An 18301-nucleotide genomic window follows, 5' to 3' on the forward strand; every position below is an offset into this window, starting at 1 on the left:
TACCCACTAAAACTGCAAGTCTCTTATCTGTATGCACAAGTCTTTTATCCACAACTTCAGGCATTGAAGTTTTGTAAAGCATTTTCACTTGTTTGGTACACTACGGCTCTGATAATAGACTTCCACAGGTCTGAATTTTCAACTGGTAAAGTCCACACTCAGATTTGATGCTTTCCTGCAAACCGCTGGCTGGACATGCCTATGTCAGTAGACTCAAATTTAAACTAATTTATTTCTTTATCCATGAGTGAGAAAAAAATGTTTGTTTTTTTATTTATGTTTAAGACCTTTTACTGGGAAGAAATTTTGAACATCTTACAGATGGACCTCATAATCTACATTTTGTACAATAAGAATGTAAAGGCCGATCCTGACCACTAATACAACGTAGGCTGTCGTATACTCAATAGGTTCCAGAAATTATAACATTTTGTCATAATTACTGAAATGGATTTTGTAAAATATAATGCAGGAGATTGATTGTCACAGCTGGCTTCAAATTTGGAGGGTCCTCAGGAATTTTGATGTCTCTTTTAGTACTACAAAAACTAGTTATATTATACTGACCAGCCCCACAATTTGTTTTAACAAAGTTGACATCACAGCTTTGTGTTCACAGTGAGAATGCACTTTCTTACAACTGAAAATAAGCTATTAAAATTTGGTTTTCTTCTTACCATTAGAAAGTGTAAACAAATTTATGCCAAACTGACAGTTTCAATATGGTTTCCTGGATCAATATTTAGTCACCTTGTTACCCATTACACAAAATCAAATCTATAGTGTTAATTTTGTTATTGTTATCACATTCTCACAACCTGTTTACTCCAACGTGCTCTTTAGCTGGTCACTCAAGCACTACAAAGCCTTAGCTGAGGGTAGCAGAAACTGTGCTACCACACCTTGCATGTAGCCAGCAACCATGGATGACAGACAGAATGAGCTTTACAGATTGCATGAAAGATACAATCACAGTAACACAAGGCCAGTAAATGCAGGTAAAGTAGTTGTAAACAGAAGCTAAGGAATAAACAGGATTTTGTTAACCTGCAAACATTCAAAAATTGGCTGCAGAAAGAAAGGTTTTAGCTGCCCTTACAATAGACATGTGGTACTGCTTCATGAAATCATGTTAACCGATCACAAATAAAACAATTTGATAAAAATTGCACAATATTGAAAATGCCCTTTAACTTTTGAACTACAAGGCAAATCTTATAGCAAATACACCAAATAGTATACGCATCCACACTAACTTCTAAGAATAATGAAGGTACGCTGCAGTTATTGGAAAACGTAAAGATGTAGGTATGAATTTTGGATATGAACAGGGAGGTGTAAATGTGCAGCTCAAAACACTAAACAACACAGGAACTTTAGGAAAGGGTCATCTTCTCATCTGGAAAGTATTAATCAAAAGATCAGAGAATGGCCAAGACTGATAAATAGAGAGAATCTCGTACTGGTAGGTATAGCAAAGATGGTAAATAAATGACAACAAAAAGAGAAAAAAGAATAACATATAAATAACAGCAGAAACAAAATTTTTTAACAACACTCAAACTGAAAAAGTGAAATTCATCTTACATAATTCAGCACAATATGAAAAGAATAGTGACACCCATACATATAACACTAGAGCAAAAAATAACCTTTAACAGAGAGTAAAAATCTCATTCTGGAAACATTCCCTAGGCTGTGGCTAAGCCATGTCTCCGCAATATCCTTTCTTTCAGGAGTGCTAGTTCTGCAAGGTTCGCAGGAGAGCTTCTGTTAAGTTTGGAAGGTAGGAGACGAGGTACTGGCAGAAGTAAAGCTGTGAGGACGGGGCGTGAGTCATGCTTGGGTAGCTCAGTTGGTAGAGCACTTGCCCGCAAAAGGCAAAGGTCCCGAGTTCGAGTCTTGGTCCGGCACACAGTTTTAATCTGCCAGGAAGTTTCATATCAGCGCACACTCCGCTGCAGAGTGAAAATCTCATTCTGGACATGCCAATGTCTTGGAAAAAGATATGAGATGAATATCAACCAGAGTCAAACTTGTTAACGGAGCTGAAATAAATAAGGTGATAGATCAGGAATTGTGGCACTGAAAGTAGATTAATTCTGTTAATTGACCAGCAAAAGAACTAAGATGGCTGAAGTAGAGAGGTTATTGAATGATTAGCACCACTGCCTTCAATATTGAAGGACCCAGGTTTGATTCTTGGCACCATCTCAGATTTTTTCTGAGTTAGGAAGGTCTGACGAGGGGTCTACTCAGTCTTTTGAGGACCAATGAGGAAATGCTTGGTTAAAGAAACAGTGGTGCCGTCAGGATTTATCTACTGGCAATAACAGGTGGAGGGATTGATGGTATGTAGATCACATGTGCTACAAACATAGATTCCTTGTATAGCCTTGCAGGCAGTGCGGGAGATGAGCATGGAACAATTATTTGATTTGATAGTAAGATGTATATTATATTACCTGGCATGATATAGATGGTTTGCAGAATGCTTGTTTGTAAATCCATTCTGCTTCATCATCCAGTTCATCAGATCCCTCTGGAACCGGTGTAACAGGGATGTCACGAAGTTGCATTCTCTCTGGTATATCTTTCTCTCTGATCTTTAATTGACAAATAAAAAACAAAATAAACACAAATGCAATGAGGATCGTAATTTATGTTCTCAGTCATGTATATAACATACCTCATTATCCAAATCTGTAAAATGTCCCCTCTTCAGTTCACTAGGTTCATAAATTTCAAATATTGACTTTCTAGTAGGCTTCTTGCGAGCTGCTTTCTTCGGTCGCCTCCTTTAAATATGCACAGAAGAAAACCATATTGTGAAACACTACATGATCTTTCTTCTACTATGGCACATTACAATAATTTGTACAACAACATTGGCATATTAAAATGGAAATAGATTTGCAAAAATTCCAAACTCTACACAATTATTTATTCCAATTATTTAACATTTTAAAGAAAAAATGGAAGATTTGGAGTAACAAAGAGCAGAATATATTACATTAAACACATCAGATGATGAGAAACTTAATTATCTGCAATAATTATTTGATATAATTTAATTGTTTCTCGCTAAAACACAATTAAACACTATACAGGGTGGTTAAAAACAGCCTGGAAAGCTTGCAAGGGTGTTACAGGGTAGGTTAGCTCAGAAATAATTCTTAAGAAAAAAATTTAATACATTTTGCTGTTTCTGAGTTAATTAACAGTGAAGTTAGCCAATCAGTCAATTGCATGTGCAAATTCAAGCAGCCCGTCAGTCACAATTAGTGTCAGTTGTTCTCACAGCATAGATGATAGCGTATGAGACTGCCCAGCCTTTGGCTCAGTTTCAATCCTTACCCCATGTCCAATTATTGTATCACACTCTTCTTTGGTTTTAGGAAACCAAACAAAAGAATATGTTTGGCAACATTGTCTCTGGCAGGCTACTCAAATTGCACAAGCAATGGCCTGACTATATAAATTCAATGGTAATTAACTTGGAAATGGCACAATACATTCAATTTTTTCTTAACAATTATTTCTCAGGACAACCTACCTGCAACACCCTTACAAGCTTTTCAGGCTGTTTTTGGCCATCCTGCGTACGTATAATTCTGAAGCTGTGTTACATTTTATCACGGAAAACATTCATCATGAAGTGCAGTGAGCATACTGTAGTAATGAAACAAAATTTTCACTAAAAATATGCAACAACTGATTTAATTCCCTATTGCTTTCATTTTGCATTTTTACTCATATTTAATAGAATTTGAAATTTATTAAGCAGTACATAGTTATTGTGTCATCTTATTTTGGAGGATTTAACAGCAGCATCTTTTTCATAATCTGCTGGTGTGTCTAATGTAAGAACTGACCATTTCATCTTAATTTACTGTGGCAAGAAATTTGTTAGAATGGTGTTCACATCACCAGGTATGTGCTGAGTCATACTGTGTGTATCCCACACCACATGTCTGGACTATGCTCTCTCCAAGTAATTGGCAATAGTGGGTTATTCTCCAAACACCCCAATTGCAAAATGGCACCATACCTGCACTAACATGAAAATCAAATGTTTAGCTAACAGCCCAAAGCACAAATTTCAAAGAGACGTGGATGAATATACCTACTATTTTGTGTTGTACAGTACATCTTGCTATTGCATAATGGACAACTGCTCTAAAAATTTGCCTACTGTACAGAAATCAGTCTATTTCAAATTAGTAAATATCTCTTTTTGAAAAGACAATTTTTTCCTATAAAAGCTTTAAAGCAGGCTATTCCAACTTGAGTGACCACAGGCAGCAGAGCATGCACAGGAACAGGTGGTTCAATGTGGGTAAACAGCTTACATGTCGGCAGTTAGGCAGGTAGGCTGCAACTTACATGGTCGTACTTCCCTAGTAGAGTGCACACTGATAGGAGTGACCAAGCAGCTTGCCCATGTGCTGAACTTTGCAGTAAGTCCACCTGGCTGGTAGCCTATACTATCGATGCCTGCCTACATTTCAGCTGAAGAGTGCTTTTTGGCATCTGTATGCTATGGGGCAGTGTTAGAAAAACCTGCCAAGGTTCATCCTCAAGTAAAACTTCATTCTGTGTCGTGTAGGGTTTGTTCAAGCAGCATCAGGCAGATGATGGTGCCTTATCTCTAACCATGTTGCAGTGTTAAAATAATTTAAGCAAGATAACAACGAAGAACTGTGACTGGCAGTTGTGACAAAGCAAGATGGGATATTTCTACTTTCCCTTGTGTTTTGCCATCTGACTCCTTACAGTAGTTTTTTATTTTTTTTTTATTTTAACTGATTACCATTAACATACATGAGTATAATCTGCATTTTCATAAAAGAGAAAGGTTGGCCCTCAGTTTTAAAGAATATAACACCAGACCTAATTTTGTGCTTAGTTTTACGTATGTAATTGATTTTATAATTTATTTTGACTACTCCTAGTTAATACTTCTGATATAGGGTGGAATCAGTAATTGTTGCATAACTTAAATTCTATTGTTGACGTATAAACAAATATAAATTCTGTACTAATTATAAACATTTGAAGGAACAACTAATAGTATTCTTAAAGGATCTTCTTGGCTCTATTCGAAAACATGTTAGCAAAGCTGGCTCTTAATTAATTACAAAGTAATTAACAGTTTTGTCCAAAGAATGTTTGCATACTTCTATTTGTTAATTTCATAATCTAAACAAATAATTCGGCCTTACTCTTTTAGTAGAAGAAACTGTTAAAAAGAACAAACTTTTCAATGTATTCAGTTAATTTAATGAGTTAAGTTTTAATTGTAATTTCTGTAACTTAAACTTCGAACAATGTGTAGTTTCAGTACCCACTATTGTGAAGCTATATAACGGCCCAATTTTTGGTAACGAGACAGACAGTCCATGGCTGAGTTTCAGATGAGAAACCTGTGTTGGTTAGAACAACAAAAATGCATCAAAGTAACTGTGAAATAAGTGTAACACAATGAGGCCATGTGTTAAAACAATGAAAGTGTCTGTTCCATACATAGCTGATTGTTTCAAAAGAACTGTGAATTATGTGGTTATGTTTTTACTGCTCATAGATATTCAGCAGTAAATTATTGCAGCAGTATGTGGATGTTCGGGTGAAAACTTATTGAAAGTTAAACAATAGTTCACTGGCCATATTAAAGGTGTATATGAGGGGGTTGTGAAAAGTGAAAGTAAACAACTGTGAAACACAAATGTGTACCTGTCGACTCGACTACATCATTTACAGTAGACAGTACTGCACTTCCATCCTCTATTTTTTCAGCAAGTACGTCGACACCGAGGACAACAAATGAAGAAACAAAGAAGGTGAACGGTCACACAGTCACAACCTAAGAAGCCTGTTTATAAATATTCACAGTCACAGTCAAACACCCAATATAGGTATGTTATTACATGGTTTCAGCAGTAGACACACATACACACAGGCGTGCATGCGCGCGTGCACGCACACACGCGTACACGCACACACACAAAAATGCAAACACAACTTGCAGACACATCTGCAGTCTCAGAGAGCTGAAACCCTGCAGACGTGTGTGCAAGTTTTGTGTGTGTGTGTGTGTGTGTGTGTGTGTGTGTGTACTGCTGACAAAGGCCTTAATGGCCGAAAGCTATACCTGTGTGAATCTTTTTGTTGTGCCTATCGCGACTCAGCATCTTCACTATATGGTGAGTAGCAACTTTCCTTCTCTGGTATTGTTACATTCCATCCTGGATTTTCCATTGTTTGATTATTTCATGTTTTACAATTCAAATTCAGCTTGAGTCCAATATCTTTGATAGGTGAACTTTAACAATTTATTGGTTTTGACAATGTTCGAGACTTTCAATAAATGCATGGAAACTAGGAAAAAAATAATCCCCAGACAGTTTTTATGGTCTGTGCATTTACTGTGGTGGAACTGTATTCCATCATTACAGCCCTTTCCAACAGTTGTGCAAATTCTGTTTCGTTGTTCCAGTTGTTGAGAAACACTGAGACAAAGTGATGTTGAAAGCATGTTAAATGTAAGATAACGATATAGAAAAAAAGCAATTTTAGGTAATTATCTTTCATTTAGAAACTGAATTTTGGAGTGAAGTTGAGTCAGTTCAATAGACCTATCACTACTCAACAGGAGTAACACAATAACTTTCGAGAGGTATAAATGGTTGGGAAATTTTGCTTCAATCTGAAAATTGCAAAGCACAGACTACAACTCACGTCATTAAAAACATTATAACAACTGTGAACATAATTCATGAAATTAGAAACGAAATATCTCAGCAGAAATTTAAAAACATCATCTCTGAAACACTGCTTTTGTCAGTACTGGAGAAGATAAAACGAGTGAAAGATTATGCCCTCGGTTGTTCCTCCTGTGATAAAGTAAGAACAAATGGGCTATATGAATTTTGCCAAGACTTTTACATGAAATTAAAAGTAGCAATAATATTTTGGACAACGTTATGGGGGATTAGTCTTGTGTTGTACATAATATCACGAAGTAGAACTTCTGATTTTAGAACCAGTCAGCAAAACTTTCCCCTGCTGAAAAAATGTACTCTTACCAACTTTTATTTTTTTCATTATTTTTGTCATTCAAAAATCAGTGCCTCTGCTTATTAAACACTAAAATCTCACAGGTGCCTTTCTTCAAAAGGGGTAACACCACTGTGACACCAATCGCCATCCACAAACTATTATTCATACCAGTATCTCCTCTTGTAGATTGTGTTACAATTAAAATGTTTGCATTTTGGCACCATTGCAGAGTTTCAAAAGGTAGAAAGAAACACTACTGTCGTGACTTCCACAGAAGCATTAGCTATTATCACGAAAATGTTGTCAAGGCCACGATTGGAACCAATTTCACACAAACAAACTGTAATGGCATAAAACTGCACCACAGTCCAGAGCCGTAACCAGGTTGCAGTCACTGGCAGCAGCTGCGGATGAAGACCTGTCAATGCAGCAACCTTTCACTGTCGCATCACTTTCGCATCGACCTCCTCCTGTGCAATGACACTCACACCTAGAACACTGACCTCGTTCAAGATGTTTCGATGTGACCCAAAAACATGACTTCTTCCACAAAGGTCAGTGGTATTTAACCCCACCCCCTCCCAAGGGTCATCCTCTCATCACTGAACAGCTGGGCAGTAGTATGGTGAAGTCTGTACCACCCAGCACTGTACATGTAATGCAGCCACCAATGGCATCTCTGGGACACAAACCACTGACTGCTGGGCTCGTGGTAGCCAGCCAACCCACAACTGCCACACGGTGCAAGACATATTGCAACAGACACTCAGCTTAGCATCACCCCTCCCTTGCCTGTGGTGTTATGCTCAATGCCCGGGACAGCCCTGTTGCCTATAATTGGTTGCTGCTACCCCGTCCTTTTGAAGCTAGCAACCATCCACCAGAATGCAGAGGTAGTAGAAAACTGTATGCTGCCATCCACTAATGCCTGTATTGGTGTATCCATGCCAGCACACTTGGTCCACCAGTTGCTATTTGCCTCCTCCAGACACACTGATCTATGATTGTTTATGAGCCATAACAAAGGGTTTCAACTGTACTCTATGAGGCTATTGAGAGGTGCATTGACAGCCAACTTAGAAGTGTTACAATGACAAGGCGTTGAATAGAGATTTCAGTGTACAATACTCAAAGCCAGGAGTCTGTCAATTTAATCACACTAAGGGGAAAGGTGTCACATCTCAAAGGACGTGACAGGGCAACATGGAGATATTATTGGAGAATTACACAGAATTATTTACCCCACCTAGCCCACTGCCAGCTATGCTAGTGCAGCACAGAATTCCCACTGGGAACGAGCCAAACAAAAACCATATCGAGTCCTACACCATCTATAATCAATGGCGAAGGAGTTTATTGTGCAACAGCTCCGGGTTGGAGTTGTAGAAGAAAGCACCAGTCCCTATGCAGCAGCTACCATCATCATTCCAAAGAAGTCCCCAGTGGTAAGAAGGCTGATAGATTCTGCTGCAGTCTAGGTCTTACAGGCAACTTAATTTTCTAATACTTGTTACACAGGGTGCTACAGGGTTTGAAACAGAAACAATGCGTGTCTACCTACATGTGGTGCATCTACAAGAGGTCTTTGATCAGTTACATATGGTACAACCGACACTTAGTTTATGAAAGCGCTACTTTGTGTTACAGGAGGCCAACTACTCGGGCAATATTATTGGTCAAGACTGAGTAAAAAATGACCCCTGACTTGAACAAGCCATTAAGGATATTTATAGCACAGTAAAGGAATTAGTCATATCTTTGGATCATTAATTTTTACAGAAAATTTATTCCAAAATTTGCACGTTTAGCAAGACCCATTACACAGTTATTAAAGGAGGAAGTAAAGTATCACTCGAATCCAGATTGTGAAGCAACATTTGAACAATTAAAAGATTGATTGGCCACCAGCCTCAAATCCATTTTCCTGACTATCAAAAACAGTTTATATTGTCACATGACTCAATCAACCTTGCTGTAGGCCGTGTTTTGAGTCAAGGGGTATATGGGAAAGAACACCCAATAGCCCTTGTATCTCGACAGCTCAATGAGAAGAAGAACAACTATTCAAAAGGAAATACTTGTTCCAATTTTTGGCATCACCTATTTACATTATTATCTGTACAGGCAACATTTTTAGATCATAATGGCTCACACAGCTCTGAAATGGCTTCTGGGACTAAGAGATCCAACCAGTCATCTGAGCCACTGGCTTTATGGCTACACGAATTTAATTTTGAGGTTGTACATCATTCTGGGAAATCTCATGGAAACAAGGACAGACTTAGTCACAAAATACATGAATAGAATGTGTTGGGATAAGAACAGAAGAATGGCGAAGAGCTCAGGCTACGGACCACGTTTGCAGTTTGTGAGACAAGTGCAATTCAGCTCTGATGATAGAGTGCTGTACAAGCAAACAAGGTGCAGCTGCCACATAAGTTGTGCCAGCAAGCTCGCTGGACAAAGTACTGAGGCAGGCTCACAATTCCATTTTGGAAGGGCAGATGATGTGCCACAGAGCGCCATGTTGCAGAAAATTATTGGTGGCCTACAAAGAAGCAAGATGTACAGTTTCACATCAAGACACGCATTTCTTGGGCTCAAAGAGTCGAGCTGAGTTATCAGTAAATCCCATTACAAAGATTTTCCGAGGTGGGCAGGCTATTCCAAATAATCAGAATGGACATTCTGGGTTCCTTTGCACAAACACCAACAGTGAATTGATATGCATAAACTGTAACTGATCATTTCTCACGTTTCTTGGCCACTACTACAAGCCAAATCAACAGGCAGAAACCGGTGGCACAGCTATGGTTAACCAACGGATACTGAAGTTCAAAATGCTGGAGGCCGTAATAACTGTCCAAGACATTACCTTTACATATTGAGTTATTGACGCAATTGTGTTCAATAATATGCATAAGAAAGTTACGAACTAGTGCACTACATCTGAAAACAAATTGCATGACTGAAAGGGAACATCATATTATAGGGAAATTGTTGTTACGTAAGTAGTAGCCATAATGATTGAGACACACTACTATTATATGTAGTAGGAGCAGAACTCAAAGATCCGCAAAAATGTGTGTTTATCAGCATATAAGGCTATTTTTGGTCAAAAAATGCCCTCACCTTTCCAAGCCTGCAAGCCTATCCAAGAATAGGGCATATCTTCATTTGGAATTTTGTTAAAAGGTCAAAAAGTACATGGCACCACGTTAAAAAGCAAATTACAATGGCCCTTGGAATGAAGGAAGGCACTCATAATAGAGAGGCAAAATTGCCTAAGTAGGACATCCAACAGTGGGTAATGCTATCTAACTCTTACATGCCAAAAGGAAAAACTAAAAAGTTCATGTCTTGTTATCGAGGACCTTATCAAGTAACTGATATGATGTTTCTGGTTAACATTAAACTATGACTTCTGATATGAAGCACAGTGGTGTATGTAGGAAGAATTCATCCATTTCATGGTGAACCAGAAGCACTGCCTCTCTTGCTAGCAGCTCCTTCCGAAGGGGAAGGGAAGTGGTTGGAGACAATATGAGACAGAAAAGTAAAACTAGACAACTGAATCTGTTCTTCCAACATGCCCATATGCCATAAGATCTGCAAGCTAATTTTTTGTGTTTCTGTATTAGTTATTAGGGATATTTGTGAGTATATATTATGATTATGTCTATGTTTTGCTTTTGAAAGAGATCCACAAGCGAGTGCAAAGGAAACATTTTGTTTAGGTATTAGGTTAAAAGAATTTTTCTGGTAAAACTTTTATTTGCAATACAGGTGAGACCTTAAAGTGTGTCTAACTTAGTTTAGAAGAAAAACATTGATGTTGCATGGTGCAGTATGTTTGTTGTTTTACTAAGTATGTGGTTTGTGAAAAAGTGCTTGTGCTGACTTGCAAAAGGAAGTAGTTTGCCAGTAAATGAGTGTGACTGTGTGTTGCACTTCAGCATTAAAAGATTTTTTATAATGGATGTTTGCTAGGTCAGTTTAGTCACTTAAGGTGATGGGAAGTTAGAGGAAGTACAACTCTCCACCACAGAATTATCACAGGGCCAAACCAGAAAAGTTACCTCCTGCACAAAGAATGGTTATGCACAGTCCCTGAGTCATGCAAGTACACTCTGTTTCACTCCGATAAGCCTGTGACCAAGTGGTCCAGGAGGTCATCACAAGTGAAGCCGAATTCTTTCAGAAGATAGGGTCACACTGGCTATTTTCAGTACCAAAACCAGTAGTTGTCATTTGCATCTGCTATGAACAGGGTCATTTATACAGCAAACAACCCACAGAACTGCAGGGGCAAAGGTTGTTGATAACTGGCACACAAAGGAACATTTTAAGATCTTCTTTCCAGTTAACCAAAACCACAACCCAGAACACCAACATCATTAATCTACCATCAGACCTATATTCTGAGACCTGACCAAGGAAAACCTACCTTACTTAAATGACATGCTAGAACCACCACTTCCTGCTTCTCTAGCTCAGATGATGACCACATGAAATAGTGATGTGGCGATGGAACACCTGCTCGACCATGCAAAAAAATATTGGACTGCACATTGCCACCAACTCATCACCAAAGGAACTTCCCACATCAGCAGCCTGTATGATTCTGATGATAATAGAATTCCACTTTCACCTTCCTTTAACCTGCACCTCCATAGCAGTCACCTGGCCCACCAATGAAGAAGCGATTCAACCTCTGTGAGTGAGATTAGAAACTCGCAAGTTTGAGCATCACACCAATGAGACAGTGTATATAACATAACACAAAAAGGGAAGAAGGACAAGCCAAGGGTAAAAGATCAGATCAGATTAGATTAGATTAGTCATGCAAGAAATGTTTGTTCTGAATTTGTGCGTCAGAATGTAAAGTGTAGAAACAATAACAGATATATCAGTGTCTCTGTTGCAACTAGACACTCTAACAGCAATCTGGTGGACCACATTAATCTTATGGCCCTCGTAAACTATCACACTTATTTGTCAAATTCATTCTTATCTAGCCAGGGACTTGTCAAACAAACCAAAACACGCAACAACAAAGTTGTCAATTTATACTCATTTCTGAAGCAGACATTGTTCGTGTATGCTTTATTCTGACATTAGTGGGAATGGCTACAAATGCAGGTAAAGCATTTATAACACTGACTTTGGCACTGTGTTTGGAGGAGGAGGAGTAAACAAGATGATCGTCCAGGGAATGGTTTAAAATGAGAGGGAAATATACACATGAGAACCTGTTTAATGCTGCTACAACCTCACACTGGAAAAGATGTCAAAAGTACATGAACATTTATTCTCTTCCACTTGATCCTCTAATGACTGTTCTTTAAACATATCACCATGGAAGAACTTGAGAACTTCGATTTTTTTTTATTTTATTGCACTCCTGCTTACACGCTGTGCATAGAATACTGACCTCCTCCTTAACCTCTTCCTGCACAAAACATGGCTGGGAAAGATGTGACACCTCTACCATTTTGGTAATTGCCAGTGATTATTTTGTTTTTATCCTTAGCCATAGTTTCCATGATTGTGGAAACATACAATACTGGAAGACAAATTTTAATATAACTATTATTCACTAAACATATGTGGTGAAACATCAACACAAGTAACATATACTATTTTGCCAAATTTTCCAGCAATCAAAATTTCTGCCAAATATGGCAAACACACTTAATGTTTGCTAAGACATCAAATAATGCAGTAAACAGCCAAATATTTGGCAAACATAGTAAAATTTGACACATTGTTTGATTGTGTACATGAGGCTTAAGGAGGAAGGAAATGTAATGGCATAAAACTGTGGCACAGTCCAGAGCCATAACCAGGCCACAGTCACCATCAGCTGCTGTGGAAGAAGGCCTACCAGTTTGCTGTGGACGAAGGCCTATCAGTGCAGCAACCTTTTGCTGTTGGGCCCCTTTCACATGGATCTCCTTCTGAATGATGGGGTCTGCATCCAGAACACTGGCCCCATTCGAGATGTTTCGACATGACCCAGAAACTTGCCTACTTCCTCAATGGTCACCGCTGGACAGCTATATTTAAATCCCTCCCAGGCCAGCCCAGCATCACTGAATAGCTGATCAATAGTATGACTTTGGTCTGTGCTGGCCAGCACTGTAATTTTGACGCAGCCACCACCTTCTCTGGGATGCAAACCACCAACCACTGACTGACTGACTGCCTGGAATCCTAGGAGCCAGCAGCTCCACTACTGCTACAAGGTCCGAGGCAGCAGGGAGACCCAGCCAGCTCAGCACTGCCACTCCCTAGCCTGTGGGGTCCATGTCTGACACCAGGGGCAGACGGCAGACCCGCTACCTTTCCCTGGCCACCAATCACTGCTTCACCACCCCTGCCTTCCTGATGAAGGTAGCAGCTGCAGCCAAAATGCAAAGGTAATGCTCTCATCCCCGAAGAACACCTGCACTGGGGCATCTGTGCTGGCATTCTCAGGCCTGAGGGTCATTCCTGCCACCTGCTGCAGCCACTCTGCTCTATGTTTGTTTAGGATTGTTAACAAAGTATTTCAACAAGAAATTGGTTACCTACATCATCTGCATGTCCACCCACATCCAGCAGGGAGCCACTCACCTGCAAATTCTTAAGGATGTACATTATAAAACAACAAGAATACACCTGGTTTGGATGGTTCATAAAAATGGCATCAGAACAGTTTTGGCCATATTGCCCTTGCAGTCTGGCATGGCAGTAAGACAACAGCTGTATCAAATGCTCTTAAAGCACACAATACGAGAGGGTGTATTCAGCATTGCCTACAATTTCATAAAATGGCCACTGCATTTATTATGTCATATTTAAACTGGAAAATCAATAGGCATACTGCTACCAACCCTAGTCACGCACAAATAAATAAAAACCGATATGTATGCTGTCACACTTAACTTGATACCTAGATAAAGATGATGAATGATTCTGTGAAGAAATATGAGTCAACCTCAAGAATAATGTGACATGCAAGTGGTAATGGAACATGATGAACAGAACATTACCTATGAAGTATAATGTGAAATGAAAAGTAACACAAATTTTTTCCAAGAGATGGCAGAATAAGACATAATGGAACACAACATGTACGTACCTTCTTTCAGCATCTTCTCCGTCATCATCAACATACTCATCATCTTCCTCTTCTTCTTCATATTCATCTTCACCATACTTCTCAAACTCATCATAATCAAAGTCCACACCAAAAATGTCCTGGGCTTCTTGCAGGGCTCTACAAGTATAAGAAATGGAAAACTGTAGTAAATACATAGTAAATAAAGTATCAACATGATAAAACTAAACTGTGAATCACAGAAATGGACTATATAAGTAATGATCAGGGAAAAATACATGCCATCAGTAAGCTACAAGATGAACCAAAAGTGTTAAACACATATTACAGCAAACAGCACTAAGCCTAATACACTTAGTCCATGATCTGCACTCCTCACGTCTTATTGCAAATAATATTAAACCTGAGACCTTTAATTCATCAACAGTATTTTTCATGAACTGTTCAAAGCAAACTAGAATGTGTATCTGCATATTAATGCAAGTTCTAAACTGAGATGATAGTCCACCGATTTTCTTCCCATACAACCACCTTAACCCTTGGCTCCTTTCAGTGTAACCAGTTCCGCTGTAAATCCTGCTCCATACACCCGCTGGAAACAACTTATTCTAGCCTCACTAACAGCAAATCTTACAACATTAAAGGTACAGCTGAAAGAATCTACACTCATGCTCATAAATTAAGGATAATTGCAGAATGTGGTGCCACACAATGTGGCACTACACAAAACTGGTGCTAATAGCATAGGCACGTAGGGAACACACGACACAGATCTGCAAGTCCATGGTATTGGTGATAAGTTGAGAAAACCATCCCAAAACACATGTGCTACAAAACGCCGCTGTTTCCTGCGCATGTACCCCTACATCAATATGGGATATGATCACCATGCACAGGTACACAGGCCGCACAACGAGTTGGCATACTCTGGATCAGGTGGTCGAGCAGCTGCTGAGTTATAGCCTCCCACTCTTGCACCAGTGTCTATCAGAGCTCCTGAAGTGTCCTAGTGGTTTGAAGACATGCAGCGATATGTCGCCCGAGAGCATCCCAGATGTGCTCGATGGGATATAGGTATGGAGAACAGGCAGGCCACTCCATTTGCCTGATATATTCTGTTTCAAGGTAGTCCTCCATGATGTCAGCTCAGTGGGGCCACGCATAATCATCCATCAGGAGGAAGGTGGGACCCACTGCACCCCTGAAAAGGTGCACATACGGGTACAAAATGACGTCCCGATACACCTGACCTGTTACAATTCCTCTGTCTAAGACATGCAGGGGTGTACGTGCACCAATCATAATCACACCCCACACCATCAAACCACAACCTCCATACAGGTCCCTTTCAAGGACATTAAGGGGTTGGTATCAGGTTCCTGGTTGACACCAGATGAAAACCTGGTGAGAATCACTGTTCAGATTATATCTGGACTTGACCATGAACATAACCTGGGACCACTGGCCCAATGATCATGTACTGTGTTCTTGCCACCAGGCTTTATGGGCTCTCCTGTCATCAGGGGTCAGTGGAAAACATCTTGCAGGTCTCCGGGTGAATAAACCATGTCTGTTCAGTCGTCTGTAGACTACATGTCTGGAGACAACTGTTCCAGTGGCTGCAGTAAGGTCCCGAGCAAGGCTACCTGCAGTATTCCGTGGCCGTCTGCGGGCACTGATGATGAGATATCGGTCTTCTTGTGAAGTTGTACACCGTGGACGTCCCGTACTGTAGCGCCTGGACACATTTCCTGTCTGCTGTAATCGTTGCCATAATCTTGAGATCACACTTTGTGGCACACGGAGGGCCCATGCTACGACCTGCTAAGTTTGACCAGCCTCCAGTAGACAGAGTATTCTACCCCTCATAAACTCATCTATATGTGATCTTTGAGCCATTTTCAACACACAGTCACCATTAGCATGCCTGAAAATGTCTGCACACTTACTCGCTGCACTGTACTCTGACATGCACATGTGGACTGCTGCCAGTGCCACCATGCGATGACCGCAGGTCAAATGCACTGCATGGCCGCATGGTCATACCCTGCAAACCGCCCACCAGAGTGTTGTTTCACCATGTATCAGCATTATCCTTAATTTATGAGCATGAGTGTATTTGACATTTACAATTTAGTATCAGTCATAAGTTTCCCTAGTGAAATAGCTTAAGAAAGTGATGCCCTAACTGATAAGGTATTCATGCAGCAGATGGCTATCCTATGGTAAAAGGATAGTCAGATTATGATGCAAAGTCAGTCACATCACATAACATAGCCACATGTACAGTCCAGAAACACCCCAAGGAAATAATTAAAGTTATTAATGACGAAACAAGCTTTAAAAATGTTGAGTTAACTTGAGTGAACTCTACAAAGAGCCCACATAGCCAGCTCTGAATTGAACATATTTTTTAATAAGTCGGTATTCATTTCGAAAAGTAGTTCTCCCGCTGCCACCTTTCCCATAAACACAAAAGAATATTAAATGCAATACTAGAATGTCTTCAAAGAGATCTTTTATCTTCAGAAAGAGAAAGGGAAACCTACTAAATGGTCACAACAAGTAAAGATTAAAATACTTTCATACATTACTGTATCAAGAAACTTTCTGGCACATTAACATTGTATGTCAGACCTGGCTCCAAACCTGGGACATTTGTCTTTTGCAAAAGGCTAAGGTCCCAGTTTCAGGTTCTGGTCTGGCATACAGTTTTAATTTGCCACGAAGTTTCAAGTCAGCACATACTCTGCTATAGAGTGAAACTTCTTTCTGATATACTGTATCATATTAAGTAAAATTCTAAAAAAGTACACATGTCTTGTCAGAAACTGACAGATCTGATGGATACAGTGGGCAGCAATTTGTCACTATTTGTTGACAATACCGTAGCGTACAGGGAAGTGTCACTGTCGAGCGACTATATTACAGGATGACGACTTGGGCATTTCCATTTGGTGTGATGAATGGCAGCTTGCTCTTTATGGGAACAAGTTAAAGAACACGAGTGTGAAAATTACCGCTGCAATGCTTGATAGTCACATCAACAAAATATTTAAATGTAAGCCTGCAAGCAACATGTAATGAAATGAACGCACAAGGTTGGCTGTAAGAAATGTGAATGATTGGCTCCAGTCAATTAGGAGAATTTTAGGAAAGTGCAGCTCATCTTTAATTGAGATGACATATGGAACACTTGTTCAACATATTCTTAAGTGCTGTTCAAGTGTTTGATATCCTTACCAAAGAAAGTTGAGAGAAACAGTACTAGCAACAGACACTGCAGACTGATTCAACTGCTATCAACATATATCTCACATAAGAACTGTGAAGAAAAGATAAAAGAAACCAAGGCTCATACAGAAGCATATAGACAGTTGTTTTTCCTTCTCTCAGTTTGTGAGTGGAATAGGAAAGGGAATTACAGGAAATGGTACAGGGTACTGACCACCATCCACCATATGGTGGGCTGCGGAGTCGTATGTAAATGTAGCTTAAATGAAACCAATACTGAATACTGTTAAAACAATGACAGGGAATGATGACAATACTTCCATTACAGAAAATGGAGCATTGTAAAGACAGTCCACGTGTTGCAGATTTTTTATGATCACTTTTTGAAAATAGATAAGAAAATTGTATCAACACATTAAAAAGAGGAAGAAGAAAAAATCCAAAGGAAATTCAGTGAAATGAAAATTTCTTAAGCTTCTCAATAAAAAATGTGAATCTACACTGGTCAATAACTACTGGCCAGTTTCACTCTTGTCCCATTATCCAAAATTTTTGAGAACATAATGTAACATAAGGTTACTGGTTGGTTGGGGATTTAGAAGTAAACAGTAAGGTGGTTAGTCTCTCGGTCAGCAGTTCATTGACCCCCCCCCTCCCAGAAACTTGATTGATTTATGAAATTATGTAGGAGTGATACAATTGTGCCACTGAAAGCAATATGATGCCACGCTGAGAAATAATTTAAGGAGAAGTGAAAGTATATGGGTTGGTCTGCTTTTATCTCAGAACAAGCAAGGGCTCTCCCAGGAATAATCTGATGAAAGTAGTGTCACAAACCTTATGCATGTCAAAAAAGACCATCACTAAGATGTTGGCATTCAGAAAAAGCTTCTCACATGGCTT

The 18301-nt window shown here is 39.4% G+C and overlaps 1 protein-coding gene across 2 annotated transcripts in view; it reads right to left on the minus strand.

The window, feature by feature from the left end:
* The window catches only part of LOC124717030 (transcription elongation factor SPT6), a 157651-nt gene that overhangs the window by 98443 nt on the left and 40907 nt on the right, over window positions 1-18301 (minus strand). For both annotated transcript variants that reach the window (XM_047243696.1, XM_047243689.1), the window contains 3 exons: window positions 14186-14323; window positions 2690-2798; window positions 2466-2606 (listed from right to left, as the gene is read on the minus strand). In XM_047243696.1, the coding sequence (XP_047099652.1) occupies window positions 2466-2606; window positions 2690-2798; window positions 14186-14323 (388 nt within the window). The remainder of the gene's footprint in view (window positions 1-2465; window positions 2607-2689; window positions 2799-14185; window positions 14324-18301) is intronic.

This window comes from Schistocerca piceifrons, chromosome 1, assembly GCF_021461385.2.
Source record: "Schistocerca piceifrons isolate TAMUIC-IGC-003096 chromosome 1, iqSchPice1.1, whole genome shotgun sequence".
NCBI lineage: Eukaryota > Metazoa > Arthropoda > Insecta > Orthoptera > Acrididae > Schistocerca > Schistocerca piceifrons.